This window comes from Ursus maritimus, unplaced genomic scaffold (genome assembly GCF_017311325.1).
Source record: "Ursus maritimus isolate PB19 unplaced genomic scaffold, ASM1731132v1 scaffold_1, whole genome shotgun sequence".
Taxonomy (NCBI): Eukaryota; Metazoa; Chordata; class Mammalia; order Carnivora; family Ursidae; genus Ursus; species Ursus maritimus.
Window position 1 is genome coordinate 52,833,921 of NW_024423343.1, and position 24,654 is coordinate 52,858,574.

At 40.8% G+C, this 24,654-nt stretch overlaps 1 protein-coding gene across 5 annotated transcripts in view; it reads left to right on the plus strand.

The window, feature by feature from the left end:
- The window catches only part of TTN (titin), a 266,895-nt gene that overhangs the window by 74,541 nt on the left and 167,700 nt on the right, over positions 1-24,654 (plus strand). For 2 of the 5 annotated variants that reach the window (XM_040643349.1, XM_040643355.1), the window contains 38 exons: positions 53-331; positions 445-723; positions 830-1,117; positions 1,363-1,641; positions 1,853-2,134; positions 3,418-3,696; positions 3,819-4,100; positions 5,106-5,384; positions 5,499-5,786; positions 5,949-6,227; positions 6,321-6,599; positions 6,710-6,988; positions 7,102-7,389; positions 7,521-7,808; positions 8,337-8,618; positions 8,876-9,154; positions 9,270-9,551; positions 9,702-9,980; positions 10,077-10,364; positions 10,555-10,833; positions 10,929-11,207; positions 11,310-11,588; positions 12,404-12,691; positions 12,833-13,120; positions 14,442-14,723; positions 14,964-15,242; positions 15,671-15,952; positions 16,080-16,358; positions 16,873-17,160; positions 17,270-17,548; positions 17,658-17,936; positions 18,025-18,303; positions 18,899-19,186; positions 19,319-19,606; positions 20,283-20,573; positions 22,566-22,853; positions 23,441-23,533; positions 23,658-23,943. The exons of the other annotated variants lie outside the window; for them this stretch is intronic. In XM_040643349.1, coding sequence (XP_040499283.1) covers positions 53-331; positions 445-723; positions 830-1,117; positions 1,363-1,641; positions 1,853-2,134; positions 3,418-3,696; positions 3,819-4,100; positions 5,106-5,384; positions 5,499-5,786; positions 5,949-6,227; positions 6,321-6,599; positions 6,710-6,988; positions 7,102-7,389; positions 7,521-7,808; positions 8,337-8,618; positions 8,876-9,154; positions 9,270-9,551; positions 9,702-9,980; positions 10,077-10,364; positions 10,555-10,833; positions 10,929-11,207; positions 11,310-11,588; positions 12,404-12,691; positions 12,833-13,120; positions 14,442-14,723; positions 14,964-15,242; positions 15,671-15,952; positions 16,080-16,358; positions 16,873-17,160; positions 17,270-17,548; positions 17,658-17,936; positions 18,025-18,303; positions 18,899-19,186; positions 19,319-19,606; positions 20,283-20,573; positions 22,566-22,853; positions 23,441-23,533; positions 23,658-23,943 — 10,552 coding nt within the window. The remainder of the gene's footprint in view (positions 1-52; positions 332-444; positions 724-829; positions 1,118-1,362; positions 1,642-1,852; positions 2,135-3,417; positions 3,697-3,818; positions 4,101-5,105; positions 5,385-5,498; positions 5,787-5,948; positions 6,228-6,320; positions 6,600-6,709; positions 6,989-7,101; positions 7,390-7,520; positions 7,809-8,336; positions 8,619-8,875; positions 9,155-9,269; positions 9,552-9,701; positions 9,981-10,076; positions 10,365-10,554; positions 10,834-10,928; positions 11,208-11,309; positions 11,589-12,403; positions 12,692-12,832; positions 13,121-14,441; positions 14,724-14,963; positions 15,243-15,670; positions 15,953-16,079; positions 16,359-16,872; positions 17,161-17,269; positions 17,549-17,657; positions 17,937-18,024; positions 18,304-18,898; positions 19,187-19,318; positions 19,607-20,282; positions 20,574-22,565; positions 22,854-23,440; positions 23,534-23,657; positions 23,944-24,654) is intronic. 5 annotated transcript variants of the gene reach the window in all.

Genomic DNA, 24,654 nt, shown 5'->3' on the forward strand with positions numbered 1-24,654 from the left:
AGGAGAAGCTCAACCATGCCTCTTCTTTTCCCACTATCTCACTGAATCACAGAACCACCATCGTTCATGAAGAAGATAGAGAACCTCACCACTGTTTTGAAAAGCTCTGCCATCTTTCAGAGTACGGTGGCGGGCTCTCCTCCCATTTCTATAACCTGGCTCAAGGATGATCACATTCTTGATGAAGATGATAATGTTCATATTTCGTTTGTGAACAATGTGGCCACGCTTCAGATCAGAGCTGTGGACAACGGGCACAGCGGGAGATACACGTGTCAAGCCAAGAACGAGTCAGGCGTTGAGCGGTGTTATGCTTTCCTTTTAGTCCAAGGTCTGTAAGCTGTTCTCTTGAGGACTTAGTTGAGGGGGGACAGTTTCATAAGCACCCTGTGTTTCCAGCGGAATTAACAATGCAGCTCATGTGCACTTTAATTCTCACTGCAGAGCCTGCTCAGATCCTAGAGAAAGCGAAGTCTGTCGATGTCACTGAGAAAGACCCGGTGACTCTGGAGTGCGTAGTGGCCGGGACACCAGAACTCAAAGTGAAATGGCTGAAGGATGGAAAACAAATTGTGCCTAGTAGATATTTTTCGATGAGTTTTGAAAATAATGTGGCCAGTTTTAGGATCCAGTCAGTCATGAAGCAAGACAGTGGTCAGTACACATTCAAGGTGGAAAATGACTTTGGAAGCAGTAGCTGCGATGCCCACCTGAGAGTGCTAGGTGTGTACTTTGGCCCTAGTTGGCTTCCCTTATCTCTGTGACCTCTATCCCTTGTGCACAAGTGGCAACATATTAATCGATGTGTTTTGCTGTTTGCATTGGATAGATCAAGATATCCCTCCATCTTTCACCAAAAAATTAACCAAAATGGATAAAGTTCTGGGGTCTTCTATTCGTATGGAGTGCAAGGTTTCTGGCTCACTTCCTATTAGCGCTCAGTGGTTTAAGGACGGAAAAGAAATATCTACAAGTGCAAAATACAGACCCATCAGTCACGAGAACACAGTGTCACTGGAAGTTAATAATCTGGAATTAGAGGATACGGCGAATTACACATGCAAGGTCTCAAACGTAGCAGGGGATGATGCATGCAGTGGCATCTTAACTGTTAAAGGTTAGAACTTCTTTTCCTCTTCCTGGTTCTTCTTTGTGATTGCTTTTTAAATGTGCCACTCTTCCTTTGTATTCTTTAGAACTAAAAGTCTCAATACTTCTGTTTTGTGGTTCTATATTTATTGAGTTCAAGAAATACACCGTTGTTGCCTCTTTTCAGAAATGTTTGCTTACATGTCCATATGACTGTCAAAACACTTTAACTACAAGGAATCTAATTAAGTATATTTCTCTTAACATCTGTAGAACCACCAAGCTTCCTGGTGAAACCCGAGCGACAACAAGCCATACCGGATTCTACAGTAGAATTTAAGGCAGTATTGAAAGGAACACCACCATTTAAAATAAAATGGTTTAAAGATGATGTGGAACTTGCCTCTGGACCTAAATGTTTCATTGGCTTGGAAGGGTCAACTAGCTTCTTAAATCTCTATTCAGTGGATGCTTCCAAGACTGGACAATACACTTGCCAAGTTACCAATGACGTTGGTAGCGACTCTTGTACTACAGTGCTGCTTGTGACAGGTGTGCACTGTTTGAGTGTTTCACATTTCTGTCTGACCTGTGGCTCCCTTCTGTACAGTGCATCTACCCAGTCAAGAAAGTTCACTTCTCTCTAACAGTACACAGTATTTGCCAGGCATTGTTCATCTTTTCCTCTTTCCTGCGTACTACCTAATTTAGCATGTTATTTATATCTGTTCCCTCATCATCTCCTCTTTCTTTCACTCTCTAGAACCACCAAAGTTTGTAAAGAAATTAGAAACATCCAAAATAGTGAAAGCAGGTGACTCCACACGACTTGAATGCAAGATAACGGGATCCCCAGAAATCAGAGTTGTGTGGTACAGAAATGAACACGAACTCCACGCCAGTGATAAATACAGAATGACTTTCATTGACTCAGTGGCCGTCCTACAGATGAACAATCTCGGCACTGAGGACAGTGGGGATTTCATTTGTGAGGCTCAGAATCCTGCCGGCAGCACAAGCTGCAGTACCAAGGTTATCGTAAAAGGTAGAAATCTCTTCCTTCTGTCCCTCATTACCTGAAACCCACCTTCTCCTCCCCTGGGGTATCATAGCTCTTTATTCTTTCACTGTCATTTTAGCTTCCATTTGAGATCATAGAATAGTTCCCCAAACTAGTATTATTTCCCTTTTTAGATGTTCTTTCTTAAGATTTCCTTACATGTAGCTATTTTTCTTGTTATTCCAATGCCATCATTCTGATCACCTCAACACATTGGCCAAGCAGTTTAAATTCGATGTTTCACAAACATAGAAAAAGAAAGAAAGAAAGAAAGAAAGAAAGAAAGAAAGAAAGAAAGAAAGAAAGAAAGGAAGAAAAGGAAAGGAAAGGAAAAAGAAAAGAAAAGTAGGCATTTTAAAATCTATTTTTGCCTTTGGTCAGCTTATGAATATATCATCAGCCTCACTATAATCTTTAGCATTAATAGCAAAGAATATTTACCACATATATATAAGATGCAAGCAATACAGGTTTTAACCTTACATTTGAAACAGGACAATTAGAGGCGTACCTGGGTAGCTCGGTCAGTTAAGTGTCCAACTCTTGATTTCAGGTCTTAATCTCAGGGTTGTGAGTTCAAGCCCCACGTTAGGCTCCACTCTGGAGCCTACTTAAAAATATATACATAAATATATATTTTTAAAATACTGGACAATTATATATATTTTTTTCTCTCTCAAGAATTGGTTCCTATTTTTTAAAAATTATATCACTATACCTTGGTACAATGAATACCAGTATTTTCTGTGGCCATTTTCCAGTATTTTTATCACAAAGTCCAAGTCTGTCATGGTGTGAAGCAATTATTTCAGTAACATTTGTTGACGTGGAAGACTTAGATCACAAGTGTCATAAGGGCTTTCAGCTATCTCCGTTATAGAGCATATACAAAAAATTTCAACCCTGAAGTCAAGATTCTAAACCTCATGAATATCATCTTAATTAAATGTACTTGGGTTTGGTTTTTGTTTACAATTTTTGCATCAGTCCTTATTGTCCAAGATAAATTAGGTAAGGTAAGGTAGATAGAAGGTCGAACTCCTCAGTAAGGACAACTGGAGGTCTTGTCTGGGCTCTCTGCCAAGGAAGCAGGCTGATTTTTGTAAAGGCTAATGGCTTCTCCAAAGCGGTTATTCCTCAACACTAAAGTGATGGCTCTGGACACTGTTTCCCCGTTATAGTATCTTCACTCTTTCTTCCACCTTAAAAACAAAAACATTCTGTGAAATTAAATAGTCCAATTCATTAGAAATTCTTGTTTTTTACAGAACCACCTGTTTTTAGCAGCTTCCCTCCTGTAGTAGAAACCCTTAAAAATACTGAAGTTAGTCTTGAGTGTGAACTATCGGGAACACCACCATTCGGCGTGATCTGGTACAAAGACAAGCGGCAGCTCCGAAGTAGCAAGAAATACAAGATTGCATCCAAAAATTTCCACGCAAGTATTCACATTCTCAATGTTGAAGCTTCGGACATTGGTGAATACTACTGCAAAGCCCAGAATGAAGTCGGAAGTGATACTTGTATTTGTACTGTAAAATTAAAAGGTAAGCATATTTCCTGCATCTGGCAGAAATGGCAGGAATGTGCAAAACACTTACTTTTTCTCTCTCTCTTCCATTATCTGTACAATGTTTTCAACACTCTCCACCCATCTTTCCTTGTTCAGAACCACCAAGATTTGTCTCCAAACTGAACAGCCTCACGGTTGTAGCTGGCGAGCCCGCTGAGTTACAAGCATCCATAGAAGGAGCCCAGCCTATTTCTGTCCAGTGGCTTAAAGAGAAAGAAGAAGTGATCAGAGAAAGTGAAAACATCAGAATTACATTTGTAGAAAATGTTGCAACTCTGCAGTTTGCAAAAGCAGAACCAGCTAATGCTGGGAAGTATATCTGTCAAATCAAGAATGATGGTGGAATGAGGGAGAACATGGCCACACTGACTGTTTTAGGTTGGTACAATATAGTACAACGGTCCCCTGATAGAAGGTGATGCCAAACACTGAGATGAGTCACTGGTAGAATCTCCTGTTCTAAATTTCTTCTAGAAGGATAGTAATCCTTACCTATTTGAAAGGTTTAGAAGAGGGTTGCCTGGATCACTCAGTCAGTTAGTGCATCTGCCTTTGGCTCAGGTCATGATCCCAAGGTCCTGGGATCGAGCCCCCTGTCGGGCTCTCTGCTCAGTGGGGAGTCTGCTTTTCCCTTTCCCTCTACCCATCTCTCACTCTCTCTTTCTGTCTCTCTCTCTCTCAAATAAATAAATAAAATAAGAATAAAATGAAAGAAAGACCAAAAAAAAGAAAGGTTTAGGAAAAAGGACCTAATCGATCTTTCTTTTCCCCTAATCGATCTTTTAAACTCTTCTTGTTTCTGTGATCCTAACAAAAATTAGCCATCTGTTTCAATGTTTACTTACTACTTTTCTTGATGGATTAGCCAATATAATCATGACTCTCTTTTGTTTAAGCATGAAAACTATGGGAAGCCAGCTTTTGCAACAAGGAAATTTTGTTTCCAAAGTACTAGCTATTAATGCTGGCAAGAACTCCCAACATCAGAGTTAGATAGGAAAGACTTGCACTTGCACCTTTGGACATTTTAATTCAGCAATTGTTTGGAGAACAGCTTGGAAAACCACTAGCTTTAGCACCTTAAAGCAAAAATATCAAGTAATTCATAATGACATGAATCCTTTGCTCTAGAGAGAGGGTCAAGTGCAGATCAATACACACTGTCTAGTATACATTATATTGTTTTGGAAGTCAACTGGTGCACAAACATATTTCTTAATAACCCATCATTTCATGATAGTGTGTAATTGTGGCATCATCTCTCTCTAAGGAGAGAGCCCTAGCACAACCACAGCATGGGAAGAAACAGTCTCAGTGAATTTGAGAGTAGAGGCATGGTAATGGTAACGGACTTTGACAGATGGCTATCACATTTTATTTCAGAGCCTGCAGTCATTGTTGAGAAAGCAGGATCAATGACAGTGGCTGTGGGAGAAACGTGCACTCTGGAGTGTAAGGTGGCCGGCACTCCCGAACTCTCAGTAGAATGGTACAAAGACGGAAAGCTGTTGACCAGCAGCCAAAAACACAAATTTAGCTTCTACAACAAAATCTCTTCCTTAAAGATACTCTCTGTTGAAAGGCAAGACGCAGGCACATACACCTTCCAGGTTCAAAATAACGTTGGAAAAAGCAGCTGCACAGCTGTGGTTGACGTTTCAGGTCAGTTCCACTCTATTCCCCCCATTGCTTATGCGAATGCCTTCATCAGCTTCCTTCCCGCACAGCTCTTCTACTCTTTCAAACCATGATGATCTCTTGCCTTTCCTCACACAGACCGAATGGTCCCTCCCTCTTTCACCCGAAGACTGAGAGGTACTGTTGGGGTGCTGGGTACTTCTTGCATCCTGGAGTGCAAAGTAGCTGGGTCATCACCTATCTCTGTTGCCTGGTTTCATGAAAAAACTAAGATTGTCAGCGGAGCAAAGTACCAAACCACATTCTCCGATAACGTCTGCACATTGCAGCTGAATTCTCTGGACTCCTCGGACACGGGCAATTACACGTGCGTGGCCGCTAATGCCGCCGGCTCTGATGAATGTCGTGCAGCGTTGGCTGTACAAGGTCAGTGTTACGTACACAAACCATTTCTTACAAATTCTCTTTTGGGTGCCCATCCAGGCACCCATTTGACGCACATTCAAAAGAGCTCTTCCTTTTCAATTCAAAGTCGCAACTGAATGAGAAGCTTACGGGCTCTTTTCACTGTCCTCCATGTCTATGTAGAACCACCCTCTTTCGTGAAGGAACCTGAACCTTTGGAAATACTACCAGGCAAAAATGTCACCTTCACAAGCGTTATTCGAGGGACCCCTCCCTTCAAGGTCGGCTGGTTCAGAGGCGCCAGAGAACTCGTGAGAGGAGACCGGTGTAACATTTATTTTGAAGACACTGTGGCAGAACTGGAATTATTTAATGTTGACATCTCTCAGAGTGGGGAATACACCTGTGTGGTTTCTAACAATGCTGGCCAAACGTCCTGCACGACTCATCTCTTTGTGAAAGGTTTGTTCAAGTGCATTTGCCCTTCTTATTTTCTCTACGCTGACATCTTTGCACTCTTACCGTGTTTAATTGTTGTGCTTTGTCCCTCACCAGAACCGGCTACCTTTGTGAAGAAGTTAAGTGATCACTCTGTAGAGCCAGGGAAGTCCATAATTCTGGAAGGCACCTACACTGGGACACTTCCGATTTCAGTTGCCTGGAAAAAGGATGGTGTTAACGTAACTCCATCTGAGAGATGCAGCATAGTCACAACAGAGAAAACTTGCATCCTAGAAATTCTGAACAGCACAAAAAGAGATGCAGGACAGTACTCCTGCGAAATTGAAAACGAGGCAGGGAGGGATGTTTGCCAAGCTCTGGTATCTACGTTAGGTGTGTTGTCTTATGTTCTCTCCTAAATGATCGGCATTCATGTAACACAAAGCATGCTTTGTTTGGTGTTCTTTAGTTCCAGTGGCTGACTGTGATCCTTTCTTCTTCAGAACCACCTTATTTTGTTATGGAACTAGAACCCCTGGAGGCATCTGTTGGAGATTCGGTTTCTTTACAGTGCCAAGTTGCTGGGACACCAGAAATTACAGTGTCTTGGTACAAAGGAGACACTAAGTTACGGCCAACTCCGGAATACAGGACCTATTTTACAAACAATGTGGCCACACTGGTTTTTAATAAAGTGAATATTAATGACAGTGGAGAGTACACATGTAAAGCAGAAAATAGCATAGGAACTGCTTCTTCTAAGACTGTCTTCAGAATTCAAGGTGATAATATGAATTCAGAAATGAGGAAATTTTTTAATTTTAATTCTTTTATCTTTGTGGAGAAATTTTCGTTTGATCTACTGATGGCTCAAGTATCGCTTGTCTTCCTGCAGAGCGCCAACTCCCACCTTCCTTTGCAAGACAACTGAAAGACATTGAACAGACTGTTGGGTTGCCAGTTACACTCACTTGTCGATTAAATGGCTCCGCACCCATCCAAGTGTGCTGGTATAGAGATGGGGTACTTTTACGAGATGACGAAAATCTACAGACGTCATTTGTAGATAATGTGGCAACTTTAAAAATTTTGCAAACGGACTTGAGTCACTCCGGCCAGTACTCCTGCTCAGCTTCTAACCCACTTGGAACAGCGTCTTCTAGTGCTAGACTGACAGCAAGAGGTTTGTTCCCATGTTAATCTTTCCCTTTGCAAACCAAACCGTGACTTCTTATTCATTGTCAGAGTAGAAATGGCCAATGGAAAAAGTAAAACAAACAAAAACACACATTGCCTTTTCTTTTCATTTTCCAGAACCTAAGAAATCTCCCTTCTTTGACATCAAGCCTGTATCTATTGATGTCATTGCTGGGGAAAGTGCTGACTTTGAGTGTCATGTTACTGGTGCTCAACCAATGCGAATCACTTGGTCGAAAGATAACAAGGAGATACGACCTGGAGGAAATTATACTATCACATGTGTGGGAAACACTCCCCATCTGAGAATTCTTAAAGTAGGCAAAGGAGACTCTGGTCAATATACTTGCCAAGCAACCAATGATGTTGGCAAAGACATGTGCTCAGCTCAACTCAGTGTAAAAGGTATCATTACGTGACACCTACCAATACCTGTTCTTTCCCACGTTTGTGTAATGGTCTTCTAAAAGTTCCTTTAGTTTTTAAGTGTGTGGGAAAAACTAACTGGGTCATGTTAGAATTTGTATATTAGTGTTGAAAACATTAATCAAAGTTCTGTTTTGTCTTTATATTGTTCTTTAAAGTAGTGTCAACTCTAAGTGTGATCCTATCAGATAGTGTCTAATTGAAATTTGTTAAATACTATTTCAACTATCCATTCTCCTATTTTCTGTTATATGGCATTCTGATTTATCATTACTAAATTTTGATCAAATGCCTCTATAATACATTACTTTATATATCTTAGCTTATATATCCAAACTACAAAAATAAGCTTAACAATGAAATTCTCTATTAAAAGCTTGTTTAATAGAAAGCATAACATTTTACCATAAAATAATCAGAAAGTATATTCTTAATAAACCAGTTTAAATATGTATTTATAGGATCTTCAACTACAAACACAAGCTGTTTTTTCCTTTGATTTACTAGAACCTCCCAAGTTTGTTAAGAAGCTAGAAGCTTCTAAAGTTGTGAAGCAGGGAGAATCCATCCAACTGGAATGCAAAATAAGTGGTTCCCCAGAAATCAAAGTTGTGTGGTTCCGAAATGACAGTGAACTCCATGAAAGTTGGAAATACAACATGTCATTCGTTAATTCTGTGGCACTGCTTACCATCAATGAAGGCAGCACTGAGGATAGCGGGGACTATATCTGTGAAGCTCATAATGGTGTTGGTGACGCCAGCTGCAGCACAGCCCTGACCGTTAAAGGTTAGACACCCTAAACTGCTTTCTTCTCCTCTGATTGGATTCTTTTTCGGCAATGTTATGAGCTCCAAAATAACAAGACTCCCTATGGGGATTTGCTTGCAATTCCTTGAACTAGTTTTTGTGAATTGTTATTTCTTGCATTACCATACTGTCATACGGTCACACCAATCATTCTTAATGATCCTGGATTCTAAAATACTATTTTTCCTTTTCAGTAAGCAAATTTTCTCATCATTTATCTTCTTTTTTTCTGGTAGCACCTCCTGTTTTCACCCAGAAGCCTGCTCCAATAGGAGCTCTTAAAGGTTCTGATGTTATCTTCCAATGTGAAATTTCGGGAACCCCCCCATTTGAAGTGGTGTGGGTTAAAGATCGAAAGCAAGTTCGAAGCAGCAAGAAATTTAAAATCACTTCAAAAAATTTTGATACAAGTCTTCATATCCTTAACCTTGACACTTCCGATGTAGGAGAATATCATTGCAAAGCTACTAATGAGGTGGGAAGCGACACGTGTGTTTGCACTGTCAAGTTCAAAGGTTTGTATAAGCGGGCACGAAAATATATGTCTCTTCCTTTCATCTTTTCTTGTTTAACTAATAACTTCTGTGGCTGTGATTCTTTTTTTCTCTAACCACAAATTTCTTTCATTAGAACCCCCACGGTTTGTGAAAAAGCTAAGCGACACCTCAACCCTTGTTGGGGATGCTGTTGAGTTACGGGCTGTAGTTGAAGGCTTCCAGCCAATTTCTGTTGTCTGGCTGAAAGATAAAGGTGATGTCATCAGAGAGAGTGAAAACACTAGGATTTCATTCGTCGATAATGTCGCAACCCTCCAGCTTGGGAGCCCTGAAGCATCTGATTCTGGAAAATATGTGTGCCAAATCAAAAATGATGCTGGGATGAGAGAGTGTTCAGCAGTCTTGACTGTAGTAGGTTAGTAACAAAGTACAACCTGAGAAAAAAATCACATTGATTGGCCCATGGTCATCATCTGCAAATATTATTCTTACCCCATTATATATTGATTACACTCTCAGTTTGGAAGGTGACTTTATTTTCAATGCGCTATACTTCTTCTTTTAGAACCAGCCAGAATCGTAGAGAAGCCAGAACCCATGACTGTCACTACTGGAAATCCTTTTGCTTTAGAGTGTGTAGTGGCTGGAACACCAGAACTTTCAGTCAAGTGGTTCAAAGATGGGAGAGAATTATCTGCAGACAGCAAACATCAGATTACATTCATCAACAAAGTGGCTTCCATTAAAATCCCTTGTGCAGAAATGAGTGACAAGGGGTTATATAGCTTTGAAGTGAAAAACAGTGTTGGTAAAAGTACCTGCTCTGTATCCGTCCACGTGTCGGGTGAGTAGTGTGAGGTTTTTACGAATCTATAATTTTTCCTGGAAAAAGAAAAAAAAAAGCTTCTCTTTAAATGGAAAACTACCCTTCTCCACATAGATCGAGTTGTGCCTCCTTCCTTCATCCGCAAGCTGAAAGACATGAACGCCATCCTGGGGACCTCGGCCGTTCTGGAGTGCCGAGTCTCTGGCTCAGCCCCGATTTCAGTTGGCTGGTTTCAGGACGGAAATGAGCTCGTTAGCGGGCCTAAATGCCAGTCCAGCTTTTCAGAAAATGTCTGCACGTTGAATCTGAGCTTATTGGAGCCCTCGGACACAGGCGTATACACGTGTGTGGCTGCCAACGTGGCTGGTTCTGACGAGTGCTCGGCCGTCCTGACCGTGCAAGGTCAGTGTGCAAGAGGCGGGCCGCAGCCGCCCTCACGTCTCTTCCACGTGACGTGGCGCCTGCCTCGCGTGGAATTTCTCTATCTGGTCTTCATTTGTAGTCTTAGTTCCCTTTTCTTTGAGGAGCAAAAGCGCCATCTCACCTAGTTTCCTTTTTTTCTCTTGACCTCTCCCTCCCGTGGGGGTTCCAGAACCACCATCTTTCGAACAAATCCCCGACTCTGTGGAAGTTTTACCTGGAACGAGCCTCATCTTCACCAGCGTCTTTAGAGGCACCCCTCCGTTCAAGGTCAAATGGTTTAAGGGCAGCAGGGAACTGGTGTCAGGGGAGTCATGCACCATCTCTCTGGAAGATTTTGTGACAGAACTGGAGTTGTTGGAGGTGGAGCCGTTGCAGAGTGGAGACTATTCTTGCCTGGTGACCAATGACGCGGGCAGTGCCTCTTGTACTGCCCATCTTTTTGTGAAAGGTTTGCTCTGTTCTCCAACTCATGTGTCTCTTAAAATTCCTTTCCAAGTCTTCATTTGAAGATGCCAATTTCACCCTCCTGTTTCCTCCGTACAGAACCAGCCACCTTTGTGAAAAGGTTGGCTGATTTCAACGTGGAGACTGGAAGCCCCATAGTCCTTGAGGCCACGTTTACTGGCACACCTCCCATCTCGGTGAGCTGGATGAAGAATGAGTTCCTTCTTTCACAGTCTCAGAACTGCAGTATTACCATGACAGAGAAATCGACGATCCTGGAAATTACAGAAAGCACTATAGAGGATTATGCCCAATACAGCTGCCTGATAGAAAATGAGGCCGGTCAAGATATTTGTGAAGCTCTGGTGTCTGTCTTAGGTGTGTTAACAAGTTACCTCTTTTTGTTGCTGTCTTTTCCTTCTTTGAAAACATCCTCTTCAAGGTAGCGTGATTGATTGATTATCATCCTTTGTGCCCTAGAACCACCCTATTTCATTGAACCTCTGCAACACGTAGAGGCAACCATTGGAGAACCCACGACTTTACAGTGTAAAGTGGATGGAACCCCAGAAATTAGAATTTCTTGGTATAAAGAACACACAAAGCTACGATCGGCTCCTGCATATAAAATGCAATTTAAAAATAACGTTGCCTCTTTAGTAATCAACAAAGTGGACCACAGTGACGTGGGAGAGTACACATGCAAGGCAGAAAACAGCGTGGGGGCAGTCGCTTCTTCCGGCGTGCTTGTTATCAAAGGTGACGATGGTTTCGTTTACCAAGTCTTGCTGTGTGCTGACAGACCCATTTTCTTAAAAACATCAAAATTGTAATGGCTTGAAATATGTCGTGGAAGTTGTATCCCTTGTAAACAAGGGTTATCTATAACTTCTTGTAAACAAGGGTTATCTATAACTTCTTGTAAACAAGGGTTATCTATAACTTCTTGTAAACAAGGGCTATCTATAACTTCTTGTAAACAAGGGCTATCTATAACTTCTTGTAAACAAGGGCTATCTATAACTTCTTGTAAACAAGGGTTATCTATAACTTCTTGTAAACAAGGGCTATCTATAACTTCTTGTAAACAAGGGCTATCTATAACTTCTTGTAAACAAGGGCTATCTATAACTTCTTGTAAACAAGGGCTATCTATAACTTCTTGTAAACAAGGGCTATCTATAACTTCTTGTAAACAAGGGCTATCTATAACTTCTTGTAAACAAGGGCTATCTATAACTTCTTGTAAACAAGGGCTATCTATAACTTCTTGTAAACAAGGGCTATCTATAACTTCTTGTAAACAAGGGCTATCTATAACTTCTTGTAAACAAGGGCTATCTATAACTTCTTGTAAACAAGGGCTATCTATAACTTCTTGTAAACAAGGGCTATCTATAACTTCTTGTAAACAAGGGCTATCTATAACTTCTTGTAAACAAGGGCTATCTATAACTTCTTGTAAACAAGGGCTATCTATAACTTCTTGTAAACAAGGGTTATCTATAACTTCTTGTAAACAAGGGCTATCTATAACTTCTTGTAAACAAGGGTTATCTATAACTTCTTTACAGAGCGTAAACTTCCAGCTTCCTTTGCAAGAAAACTGAAGGACGTTCGTGAGACTCTTGGTTTCCCTGTTGCGTTTGAATGTCGCATCAATGGCTCAGAACCTCTTCAAGTGTCTTGGTACAAAGATGGGGTGCTTTTGAAAGATGATGCAAATCTGCAAACGTCTTTTGTTCATAACGTAGCAACCCTTCAGATTTTGCAAACTGACCAGAGCCACGTTGGTCAGTACAATTGCTCAGCTTCTAATCCTCTTGGAACTGCTTCTTCTAGTGCCAAACTCATTCTCTCAGGTGAGTAGCTCATCACATTACCCTCTTCATTATAAAAGCTTCACTGCTGTGGGCCGCCAAAGGACTGGTGCCACTTAGTTTCTGCTCCATGTCCGGGAGCATGAAAACCAAAGTCACCATGTTGGTCTTCATCCTTTTCAGAACATGAAGTGCCTCCTTTCTTTGATCTAAAGCCTGTATCGGTAGATCTTGCTCTTGGAGAAAGTGGTTCTTTTAAATGTCATGTAACTGGAACTGCACCCATCAAAATCACTTGGGCCAAAGATAACCGAGAGATTCGCCCTGGAGGCAACTACAAGATGACTTTGGTTGAAAACACTGCCACTCTGACAGTTCTCAAAGTAAGCAAAGGCGATGCCGGGCAGTACACCTGCTATGCAAGCAACGTCGCTGGAAAAGACTCTTGTTCTGCTCACCTGGGTGTACAAGGTACCTGTTCCAGTCAAGAAGCAACATCTCTTTTATGTTTTCAATATCTTGGAATACAAGAGGAAGGGCGTGCTTGAAAGTTATGTTTAGGACCATGGTCTAGTAATTAGAAGAGATCAAATGGATCTAGGGCCTTCCAAATGGGGTCAAGTTTTAAAATTTTTTGTTAAAAAATATAAAACTGATAGAACACAGACTGGACATCCATTTTCAAAGGCTTAAGATAGAGACTAGGGAAATAGTGAACCAAAGATTTTCACAGAATTGCAAGGAAATCCAAGTTTGAAAGAAATCAGCTTGAGACAAAAAAGGGAAGTGACCTCAAATGACTTATTTTTGACAGTAGTTTGTAAATTAGTGGATTTTGTCATTCTACGGGATAGCAGATCCCAAACAAGCCCTTCAAGAAGAGTCAGCTTGTGCAAACCTCTCTTCCTCCACTAGCCCCCACTTAAATAATAGTGGAAGTGAGAGGGCTAGGGAGAACATCAAGATCCAACATTATGGAAGGCAACCATATCTTTCTGTAGCAAGTTCATGGCTGCCATTGTCAGAAATTAAATCCTTAACTCAATGAGCTACTGATCTAATCCATTAGAGAATTTTTCAGGGTTTTTGTGGGAATGGTTTATAGATATCTTGAAATTAGAATTGTATTTAGCAGCCCATTTGCTCTATGACCTACTCCTGATCATTTTTATTTCTCTGAGCTTGAATTTTTTGCTTCACTAACAAAGAAAGCCTTGCTCTCCCTCACTTTGAAGGGAAATTATGAGAGTTGAAGAAATACCTATTTAAGGTCTATAAGAGAAATTGGCGTAAATATTATGATACCTCGCCCAGTTTTGTTATTCTGATTCCTCATCGTACATACCTGGTATCTTTGCAACCATAGGAGATACACCTCCACTGTTTCACATACAGGAGAGTAGTCAAACTCTCTTATTCCTTGTGAACTTCAGAGTGCTTCCAACACCAGATATAGCCTGTGCCTCTGATCTTGCGCTAAACATATGATTCTTTTGCTGGGAGGAGAATCAAACAGTACAGATTAATGTATTTTCCTCTTTCCGTTTGCAATAACATTTGATGTGGTTGCTTACAGAAATACATGCATTTTATTTTAAGAAATTTCTACTTAGATTAAACTTAACCATTCTCAACTACTAATTATTAACTATTCTTCCTTGAACTGCATCAAATAAATATGTTTTCTGAAGTTAAAGTCTTCTCTGACAGAGGGATTCCTTTTTTCACTTCATCTTGAGTTATACATGTCTTTTCCATCCCTTACCTTGTGTTTTCCCTCTTGGTTCCATAGAACCACCCAGGTTCATTAAGAAGCTAGAAACTTCAAGAATTGTGAAACAGGATGAATACACAAGATATGAATGTAAAATAGGAGGGTCTCCAGAAATCAAAGTTTTATGGTACAAAGACGAGACTGAAATTCAAGAGAGCAGTAAATTCAGAATGTCATTCCTTGACTCGGTGGCAGTGTTGGAAATGCACAACCTCAGTGTTGAGGACAGCGGAGACTACACATGTGAGGCCCGCAATGCAGCAGGCAGCGCAAGCAGCAGCACTTCCTTAAAAGTTAAAGGTCAGATCTTACTCTTGATTCATGTTTTTCACATTGGACTCCTCTCTAGCTGTCCTCTCAGGTCCCTGTTTGACTCTTCAGCAACATCTTAAAATTTTTGAAGGATACAATCAAAAATTGAAAGTGATATTTTCTGTCTCTATGATGGAATGGAAAACTGATTCTTACTTGAAACTATATACTTACAGGATACATCCTGATTTTCCTTTCTTTTCTAACTTAATTACCTTCCAATTGTAGAACCACCTGTTTTCCGCAAAAAGCCTCATCCTGTTGAGACGCTGAAAGGAGCTGATGTTCATCTCGAATGTGAGCTTCAGGGTACTCCCCCATTTCAAGTTTCTTGGCATAAAGATAAGAGAGAACTTAGGAGTGGCAAGAAGTACAAGATCATGTCTGAGAACTTCCTGACAAGTATTCACATCCTGAATGTTGATGCTGCAGACATGGGGGAATACCAGTGCAAAGCCACCAACGATGTGGGGAGTGACACTTGTGTTGGTTCTATCACTCTGAAAGGTTAGAATGGTCTCATTCTTTTCTGTCCACCATTTCCCTTCTAATTTCCTTCCCTCTAATTTTAATGCTCTGTTAGCTTCTTAGTGATTGCCCAGTTCTTTATCACTAGCTGTGTCTTCTACTTTCCCTTTTTTCTCTTTCAAGTCCTTTGTTGTTTAGTGTGCATCCCACATCTGAGTCCTACCAAAGATCATTTGAGACAGTTTTCCAATGGATTTCATTGAACTCAGAAAGCTAGAGAGGACAAGACATTTGACCCTTTTGGCTTAATATAAACTCTAACATGTCCCTGCTCCCACTCACCAAAAATACCTCTGATTTAAGAAATGGAAACATTATTATCACTAGTGGAATTCCTAGCATTGCATGGCTTGAGGGAGGTACTACTAGCCCCACACGTTTTAAACCATTTGTCTCTTTTTCATCAGCACCACCAAGATTTGTGAAGAAGCTCAGTGATGTTTCTACCATCGTTGGTGAAGAAGTTCAGCTACAGACTACTATTGAAGGCGCTGAGCCAATATCAGTGGTGTGGTTCAAAGATAAGGGGGAGATTGTTAGAGAAAGTGACAACATATGGGTTTCTTATTCAGAAAACATTGCAACCCTACAGTTCGCAAGAGCAGAAACAGCCAATGCTGGGAAGTACACCTGTCAGATCAAAAACGATGCTGGAATGCAAGAGTGCTTCGCCACACTATCCGTTCTCGGTTAGTACGAATAGAACATTGCCACGAATATTACCGTGAATACAAATACACACTTACTAGTATCTGTGTTTTTTTAAGCTTTTCAGTTTGAATGTAAATTTTGAATGCAATTTCTATCTCGTTCCAGAACCTGCAGCGATTGTGGAAAAGCCAGAATCCATTAGAGTTACCACAGGAGATACCTGTACCTTGGAGTGCACAGTCACTGGCACACCCGAACTCAGTACCAGATGGTTTAAGGATGGAAAAGAACTGACAAGTGACAGCAAATACAAAATAAGCTTCTTCAACAAAGTATCTGGCCTTAAGATTATCAATGTTGCACCTAGTGACAGTGGTGTATACAGTTTCGAGGTGCAAAACCCTGTTGGCAAAGACAGCTGTACAGCCTCAGTTCAAGTTTCAGGTTGGTTGGTTGGGCTTTTATCTCAATGTTATCATAATGTAGACCCTGATTTACATAAATGTGTATGGGAAGCTCCATCTTCTACAGCAGAACATGAATCTGATCTCCTCTGCATCTCCAAAATCAGAGGTCACATCCCTGTAGAGTTGGAAGAAAACCAAGTTCAAAAGTTAGAACCCTTTCTCATGGAAAAATTTCCACAATTCAGAGTGGTAGGAGTAAAACTTAATCCCCAGAGAAGGATAAAGTTGTCTTTAACTATCACTTATGCTGGAGTAATTCACCATATGATGGTTCACAGTGATGAGAGACCAGAACCCCTCCCACGTCAGCTAGCACATCTTGCCCATTGATTCTCAAGGCTTTCAACTGTGTGAATGCAGAGGGAATTCTTTGATACCCTGGCAAAAAAAGCCCCTGAATCTGGGGGTATTCCATCAAAGAGACAATAATTCTCTCTTCAAATCATTGTATAACTGATGTCCCTTGTTTGTTTGATTTTTATCACATTCAGACCGAGCTGTTCCTCCTTCATTCACGAGAAAATTGAAAGAGACGAATGGTCTGTCGGGTTCCTCAGTTGTAATGGAGTGCAAAGTCTATGGGTCACCGCCAATCTCTGTCTCCTGGTTCCATGAAGGAAACGAGATCAGCAGTGGAAGGAAATACCAGACCACCCTGACAGATAACACTTGTGCTTTAACTGTGAACATGCTAGAAGAATCAGATGCCGGAGACTACACGTGTGTAGCTACTAACGTGGCTGGTTCTGATGAATGCAGCGCTCCTTTGACCGTGCGAGGTCAGTTAAAACCACAGGAAAATAGAACTGCATTTCTTATTGTATTAAGCATGTTTATCATCAAACTTCAAAAATATTAAATTGCTCTTGGTATGTCATTTTTGTTTAGAACCACCATCCTTTGTTCAGAAACCTGAGGCCATGGATGTTTTAACGGGAGCCAATGTAACTTTCACAAGCATCATAAAAGGAACACCTCCTTTCAGCGTCAGCTGGTTCAAGGGTAGCAGTGAATTAGTACCAGGGGACAGGTGTAATGTGTCTCTGGAGGATTCCGTGGCTGAGCTGGAGCTGTTTGATGTAGAGACAACACAGAGTGGAGAATATACCTGCATAGTCAGTAACGAGGCCGGCAGAGCTTCTTGTACAGCACATCTCTATGTAAAAGGTTGGTTTGCTAGTCTGCATTGTTACAACTAACTTACGTGAAGTAACAGCTGTGTCTATATCTGAATGTATGTGTGTTTGACTTCGTATTTTCCATTTGCTTACTACAGCGCCAGCCAAATTTGTGAAGAGGCTCAATGACTACAGCATAGAGAAAGGAAAACCCCTGATTCTAGAGGGCACGTACACTGGAACTCCTCCCATTTCGGTTACATGGAAGAAAAATGGCATAAACGTAACTCCTTCTCAGAGGTGTAATATAACCACAACTGAAAAATCTGCAATCCTGGAAATTCCAAGTAGCACAGTGGAGGATGCAGGACAATACAACTGTTACATTGAAAATGCTTCTGGAAAAGATTCCTGTTCGGCACAAATACTGATACTAGGTTTGTTACGACCCTGCCTTCACAGCATCATATATAAATAATCACTCTGGCACGTCTTTTCATGACTAATTCTCTCTCTTGCCTGCAGAACCACCGTATTTTGTCAAGCAGTTGGAGCCTGTTAAGGTGACCGTTGGAGATTCTGCCTCTTTACAGTGCCAAATTGCTGGGACCCCTGAAATTGGGGTGTCTTGGTACAAAGGAGATACCAAATTAAGACCTACTTCCACCTGCAAAATGCATTTTAGGAACAATGTCGCTACGCTGGTTTTCAACCAGGTTGATGGTAGTGATAGTGGAGAATATATCTGCAGAGCTGAAAACAGTGTGGGAGAAGTTTCTTCATCAACGTTCCTTACTGTTCAAGGTGATTGCGATGTTTTAAAAGTGAATGAATTTGTGTTTCTTTGGAACAAGATTTAAAATATCTGGTGAAGGACTTCTCTTTAGGAAAATCTTGCCCAAGGCAAAATCTTCTGCTTAAGAAATTCTGTCTACAGTTAGTGGCTTATCTTTTTCTGTAGCTGGGAGAGATAAGAGGACTAAATCTTCCATTGGAAGGATCGTGGAATCACTTGTCTCTATAATTAAATCTTTAAGAAAAATGAGTAACCATATTTTAAAAATTTCACTTCACGAGTGTCCCATTAAAATTGCCACAAGTCAGTCTTAAAAAGTAGGAGAATCTTCTGCGTGCCTGGAGACATACCTTAAGCCAGTCAGTTGCTTTTTGGGCTTTCATAGTTTTGTACCTAGTGTGCATTAGGGAGACCACAGAGTGAAAATCTTGCTCCAAAAGTTTATATGTTTTTCTTTGCATCAAAGTTAGTTCAAGAGCTGTTAATGCCTCCTGATATTTTTGTAGACATACTATTATCCATACAACAATCATTTTGAGAAGGATAGTCAGCAAATTAAAAATCTATCCAGAAGTACTCAGTATTTTAACTCTGTTCCTACAGAGCAAAAACTGCCACCATCATTTTCTCGGCAATTGCGAGACGTTCAAGAAACAGTTGGACTGCCGGTTGTGTTTGAATGTACCATACATGGATCAGAGCCTATCTCGGTGTCTTGGTATAAAGACGGCAAGCCGTTGAAAGACAGCCCAAATGTACAAACATCGTTTTTAGATAATGTGGCCACTCTTAACATCTTTAAAACAGACCGGAGCCTTGCGGGCCAGTATTCTTGCACAGCTACAAATCCTATAGGGTCTGCTTCTTCTGGTGCCAGACTCATTCTCACAGGTTTGTGGCCACTTCAACTTCTGTTTCTATAATTAAAATTTCTGTCATCAAAATTAAGGAGAAAACACCACTATTTCTGTAAAATGGGATGGCTACGGAGCCTGAAACTGTGTCCTTCTGCTCTGTTCTTAGTGGGGAAGAACCCACCATTCTTTGACATCCCTGTTGCCCCTGTGGATGCTGTGGTCGGGGACAGTGCTGACTTTGAGTGCCACGTTACTGGGACGCAACCAATAAAGGTCGCTTGGGCCAAAGACAACAGAGAGATACGAAGTGGCGGAAACTACCAGATCAGTTACCTGGAAAACACGGCCCACCTGACAATTCTGAAAGTAGACAAGGGAGACTCTGGGCAATATACCTGCTATGCTGTGAATGAAGTGGGAAAGGACTCATGCACAGCTCAACTTAACATAAAAGGTATCGTTTATTTTGCATGCGGTCCAACAAAACATAATTGTTTCCTATTCTCTCCTAAGGGTGCAATTTCTATTAGGACAGTGAAATTTAGGACAGTTATAAACAAATGACATAAAAATGTTGAAGAAGAGGGTTCCTGAAGGGCTCAGTCGATTCAGTGACTGCCTTCTGCTCAGGTTGTGATCCCAGAGTCCCAGAATCTAGTCCTGAGTCGGGAATCCCTGCTCAGCAGGGAGTCTCCTTCTCTCTCTGACCCTCCCGCATTTCATGCTTGCTCTTTTTCTCCGTCTCTCTCTCTCTAATAAATAAAATCTTCTAAAAAATGTTGAAGAAATAAGTTTCTCTAGAGAACAAGTGATCTTTTTAAATCTGTATTTTTCTAGAATTGTATATATCCTACATCACCCTAAGACCACTCCCCCCCCTTTTTTTTTACACTACTATGTGGTTCTGTAAGTGGTCATAAGCTATTTTTGTCATTTATCCCATAAATCAGAGAACAGTTGAGAATAAGCTTGTGGAAGGAGGTGGAAATGTTTAGAAACGTGCGCTATTCACTGTATCTAGTTAGTCAGCATTAACTTCTAATGTAGAGGAGGACCTCATTTTCCTGAAAGCCTCCTATGAGTAACCTGCCTCTGGCTTCCATTTCATATATCCTTGCAATTTCTTGCAGAGCGGCTCATTCCACCAAGCTTCACTAAAAAACTCTCGGAGACCGTTGAAGAGACGGAAGGGAATTCTTTCAGACTCGAGGGCCGTGTTGCCGGTTCCCAGCCTATAACGGTCGCATGGTACAGGAATAATATCGAGCTACACCCAACTTCCAACTGTGAGATCGCATTCAAGAACAATACGCTCCTGCTGCACGTCAAGAAGGCGGGCATGGGCGACGCTGGCCTGTACACATGCAAAGTGTCAAACGACGCGGGCTCTGCTCTGTGTACATCTTCGATTGTCATCAAAGGTGAGTCGTCTTCGCGGCCCCCGGCCTCCTCCAGTGTTCTTCTTATTGCCTAATAGCTAGGCCTGTGCATTTCCTCTGACATGTGCATTTCTTCTTTAACTCCGTTGGCCAAGGAAGTTAGAGCAGATACATAGTTGACCCTTGAACAACGCGGAGGCTAGGATCACCGACAAATCCCCGTATAACTTTTGACTCTTCCAAAACTTTGCTAATAGCACCCTGTTGACTGGAGGCCTTACCAATAACATAAACAATCAGTTATATATTCTTACAATACAGTGAACTAGAGAAAAGAATGCATCCGTATGTAAGTGGACCCGTGCCTTTCAAACCCATGTTCTGTAAGGGCTAACTGGAAATATGCGTTGTCGTTGGCTTGCCAGAATTCCATATGTATTAACTTGAAATACATACTATTTGTAATTTAGTTACATGGCCAGCAAAGTAGGTGTTATATAATAAATGGACTAAAATCACAGCATGTGAATCATATCCCAAAATTCTCTCAGGCAGTTAGAAGTCTAAGTCTACTTGGAAATTCATGCCTCAGTAATACATAAATTTTTATGAGGCACGTTTATTTTGAAAAATTCTTAAATTTTCATCATGGAAAACTACATTAACTTCGCTTCTTGGAAGTTATATCACATTCTGCAACATTCTCTTGGCTATTTCTACTAACGGATTATTGTTTGACATATATTGCCCAAAGCTTTTAGCCTGTAAATGAATATTAATCTCAGACAAAAGAGTAAAATTTGCTCAAAAGGGAAAAAAGAAAGATGAGAGGAAAGATGCTGCATATTATTATGGAAGACGTATTTACATATACAGTCCTAGCTTGGGGCAAAGAAATAGACCGTATCTTTTAAAGAGATCTTTTTTCCTGATCCTCTGACCATAAAATGGCTTCGTCCAGATGATTATGATGCAGATTCATCAAAATCACTTTACAAGCCAACTTTCTAGAGCAGCGTGGAGTTTGATGATCAACTCTGATGTGATCCACTTGCCCGTTTGTTGGCCATTTCAGGGTGCATGCATAGAAAATAGGTTAATACCACTAATGGGCTCATATCACTGAGTTGTCTTAACTTTGAAGACATTTTATAGAATTTAAGTGCATTTAGTTTTAAAATATGTTTAATAAAAAAAAAAATAAGTGGTGGCTTATATTCATGATTTACCTTCCTGGTGGTTTTGCCATTGAGTAGATAAGTACTTTCTATCTCATTCTGAGGCTATTTCTTTGTAAAATTTTTTTTTAAGTAGACATCGCAATTTTTAATCATTACAATCAGGAATATTGCCTTGTGTTTGTATCTACTTCTCAGAATCATTGAATAAAACCATTACATAACACTGAGTTGTATACGGCCTTCCTTCCATGTTACCTGTATATTCTTGATTGATTTTCAGTTGACCACTGAGCTTCAACTGCTATTTCCTTTGGGCAAAGATTAGATTTTAAATGCTACTCTAGCTGCATTTCATAGCTAAAGATGCATATTGGGGAAAGTCACCTATTACGATGTGGGCTCACGGATTACTCAAACGTTGGCTTTCTTCCCCAGAGGGCAGCAAGAACTGCTGCTCCAGACGAGCAGAATTCCCCCGTAGGCCCTTCGTTTTTAGGGCGCAGCAAAAAGGCAGCTGTACGCATTCGAGCGGAGCCACAGTGTGCTCTGTGGTGTGGAAGTTTATAGGAACGACCAGTTGCCACGTTTGCAGAGTTTAATCAGGGCACAGATGCTGGTATGATTAATGGGCAACATGGCACACTCTTTGTTTTTCAACCTTTATCTTCTTCAAAAATCCAATACATGTAACTGTTGCCTTCAGAGAGGAATCAACCCTGATTCGGTTACTGGTTCCGTTCTGCTATAGCAGCCGGTACTACCTGTTAGAGGCAAAACTTGTTTCTTCTCTGGAATTTAAAACTTTTTTGCCTTTATGTTCCTTTTACGTTTAAAAGTATCTTTGTAATTCCAGAACCCAAGAAGCCCCCTGTGTTTGATCAGCACCTTACTCCAGTAACAGCAATCGAAGGAGAATTTGTGCAGCTCAGCTGTCACGTGTGGGGATCAGAACCCATCAGGATCCAGTGGCTGAAGGCTGGAAGGGAAGTAAAGCCCTCAGACAGATGCAGCTTCAGCTTTGCTCACGGGACTGCCATGCTGGAACTGAAGGATGTGGCTAAAGCAGATTCAGGAGATTATGTGTGCAAAGCTTCAAATGTGGCTGGAAGTGACACTTCAAAATCAAAAGTGACCATTAAAGGTACAGATACCTCAAAAGTAGTATTCCAATGAAGCCAATGACCGGTCCCATTTATTTGCTTATACAACTTAAATAAGAATGGAATTCATTTTTTAGAAACATCAATTATTGCTCATTTGCAATTTTTAGCCTCCTTGTTATAACTGAAGTATTAGATAATTTAATGGAAATAATTTCGATACAAATTGTCTGACATTACTCCAAGTTCACCATCCTATTTCTCATACCTCTTTCCACCATATCCAAGAAGGTCTAACTAAGTTCCAAAAATCGTGCTATGATAGTGTGACATGAAGGAATCTGATGTCACAGTCCTGGAGGAAATCTATCGAATAAAGCCAAGCCTAGAAATATAAAATTGGACACTGCTATTATGATTGTAGTTTGACCTGCATTTGAGAACTACAACTAGTGATAAATGCCTATAAAACTGCTTTATATTCCGTAATCCACTGTCGTACATAGTGAGTCCTGGAGTGAATGATATCTTTGACGCTGCCAGATTCCTACAGCTTATTTTACAAAGGAATAATTTGTTCTGATTTTAAGGTAACTGTGGTAACAAAACATGTAAATGTGTCTTTCAGACAAACCAGCCGCAGTCCCAGCAGCCAAGAAAGCGGCAGTAGACGGGAAACTCTTCTTCGTGTCAGAACCTCAGAGTATCAGAGTCGTAGAAAGTAAGTACTTTGTGAACAGTACGTCTTCTTCTACCTTGTACAATTTTACTGCTGATTTAATTTTGGAAGAACCGATTCGGGAAAATGAAGTGTTTTTAATTCATTTACTTTCATTCTTCCTTAGAAACCACTGCAACATTCATTGCAAAAGTTGGAGGTGATCCAATCCCAAATGTTAAATGGACAAAAGGGAAATGGAGGCAACTGAACCAGGGGGGTCGCATTCTTATCCACCAGAAGGGCGACGAAGCAAAGCTGGAGATTAGAGACACCACAAAAACTGATTCTGGATTGTATCGGTGTGTCGCATTTAATAAACACGGCGAAATTGAAAGTAATGTTAACCTGCAGGTGGATGAAAGGAAGAAACAGGAGAAACTTGAGGGAGATCTTAGAGCAATGCTGAAAAAGTAAGTTCACTTAAAACACACGCACACACACAGACACACACACAGACACACACACACACACACAGACACACACACAGACACACACACACACAGACACACACAGACACACACACAGACACACACACACAGACACACACACACACAGACACAGACACACACACACACACACACACACACACACACACACACACACACACACACACACACGGTCATTTTCCATTCACAAAAGAGATCTCTCAAGAGGCATGGACCATCCCCTCCGAGCCTCTGATGGCAAATGAACAGAAGCACACGGACATTCTCACAAGATCATATAAGCAAACACCCAATACTTGGGTGTAGGTTAGCAGTTCATGAAGATCAGTTTCTGAATGATCATGAGAAAGTTGTGAGACTGAAGCAATTTTTTATTAAAATTTTAGACAAAGGAAATGGCCTACGGAGAAATCTGTACCTGTCTCGATATGAACTTTCTGTTTCTGTGTATTATTTCTCATGTTCTGAATTCTTTTCTAGATCAACACTTGCAACATTTCCATAATTACCAATATTTTCAACACAAATTATGTTTCAACATAGTTGATTATTAAATTAATCAACATTTGCTTTCCTCACATCTTCCCCCTGACATGATATTTATCCTTTATTAATGCCTTCCATTGCTGTTATTGTTTTTCCTTTTAATTATTTCACTAGATTCTTCGGTTGTAA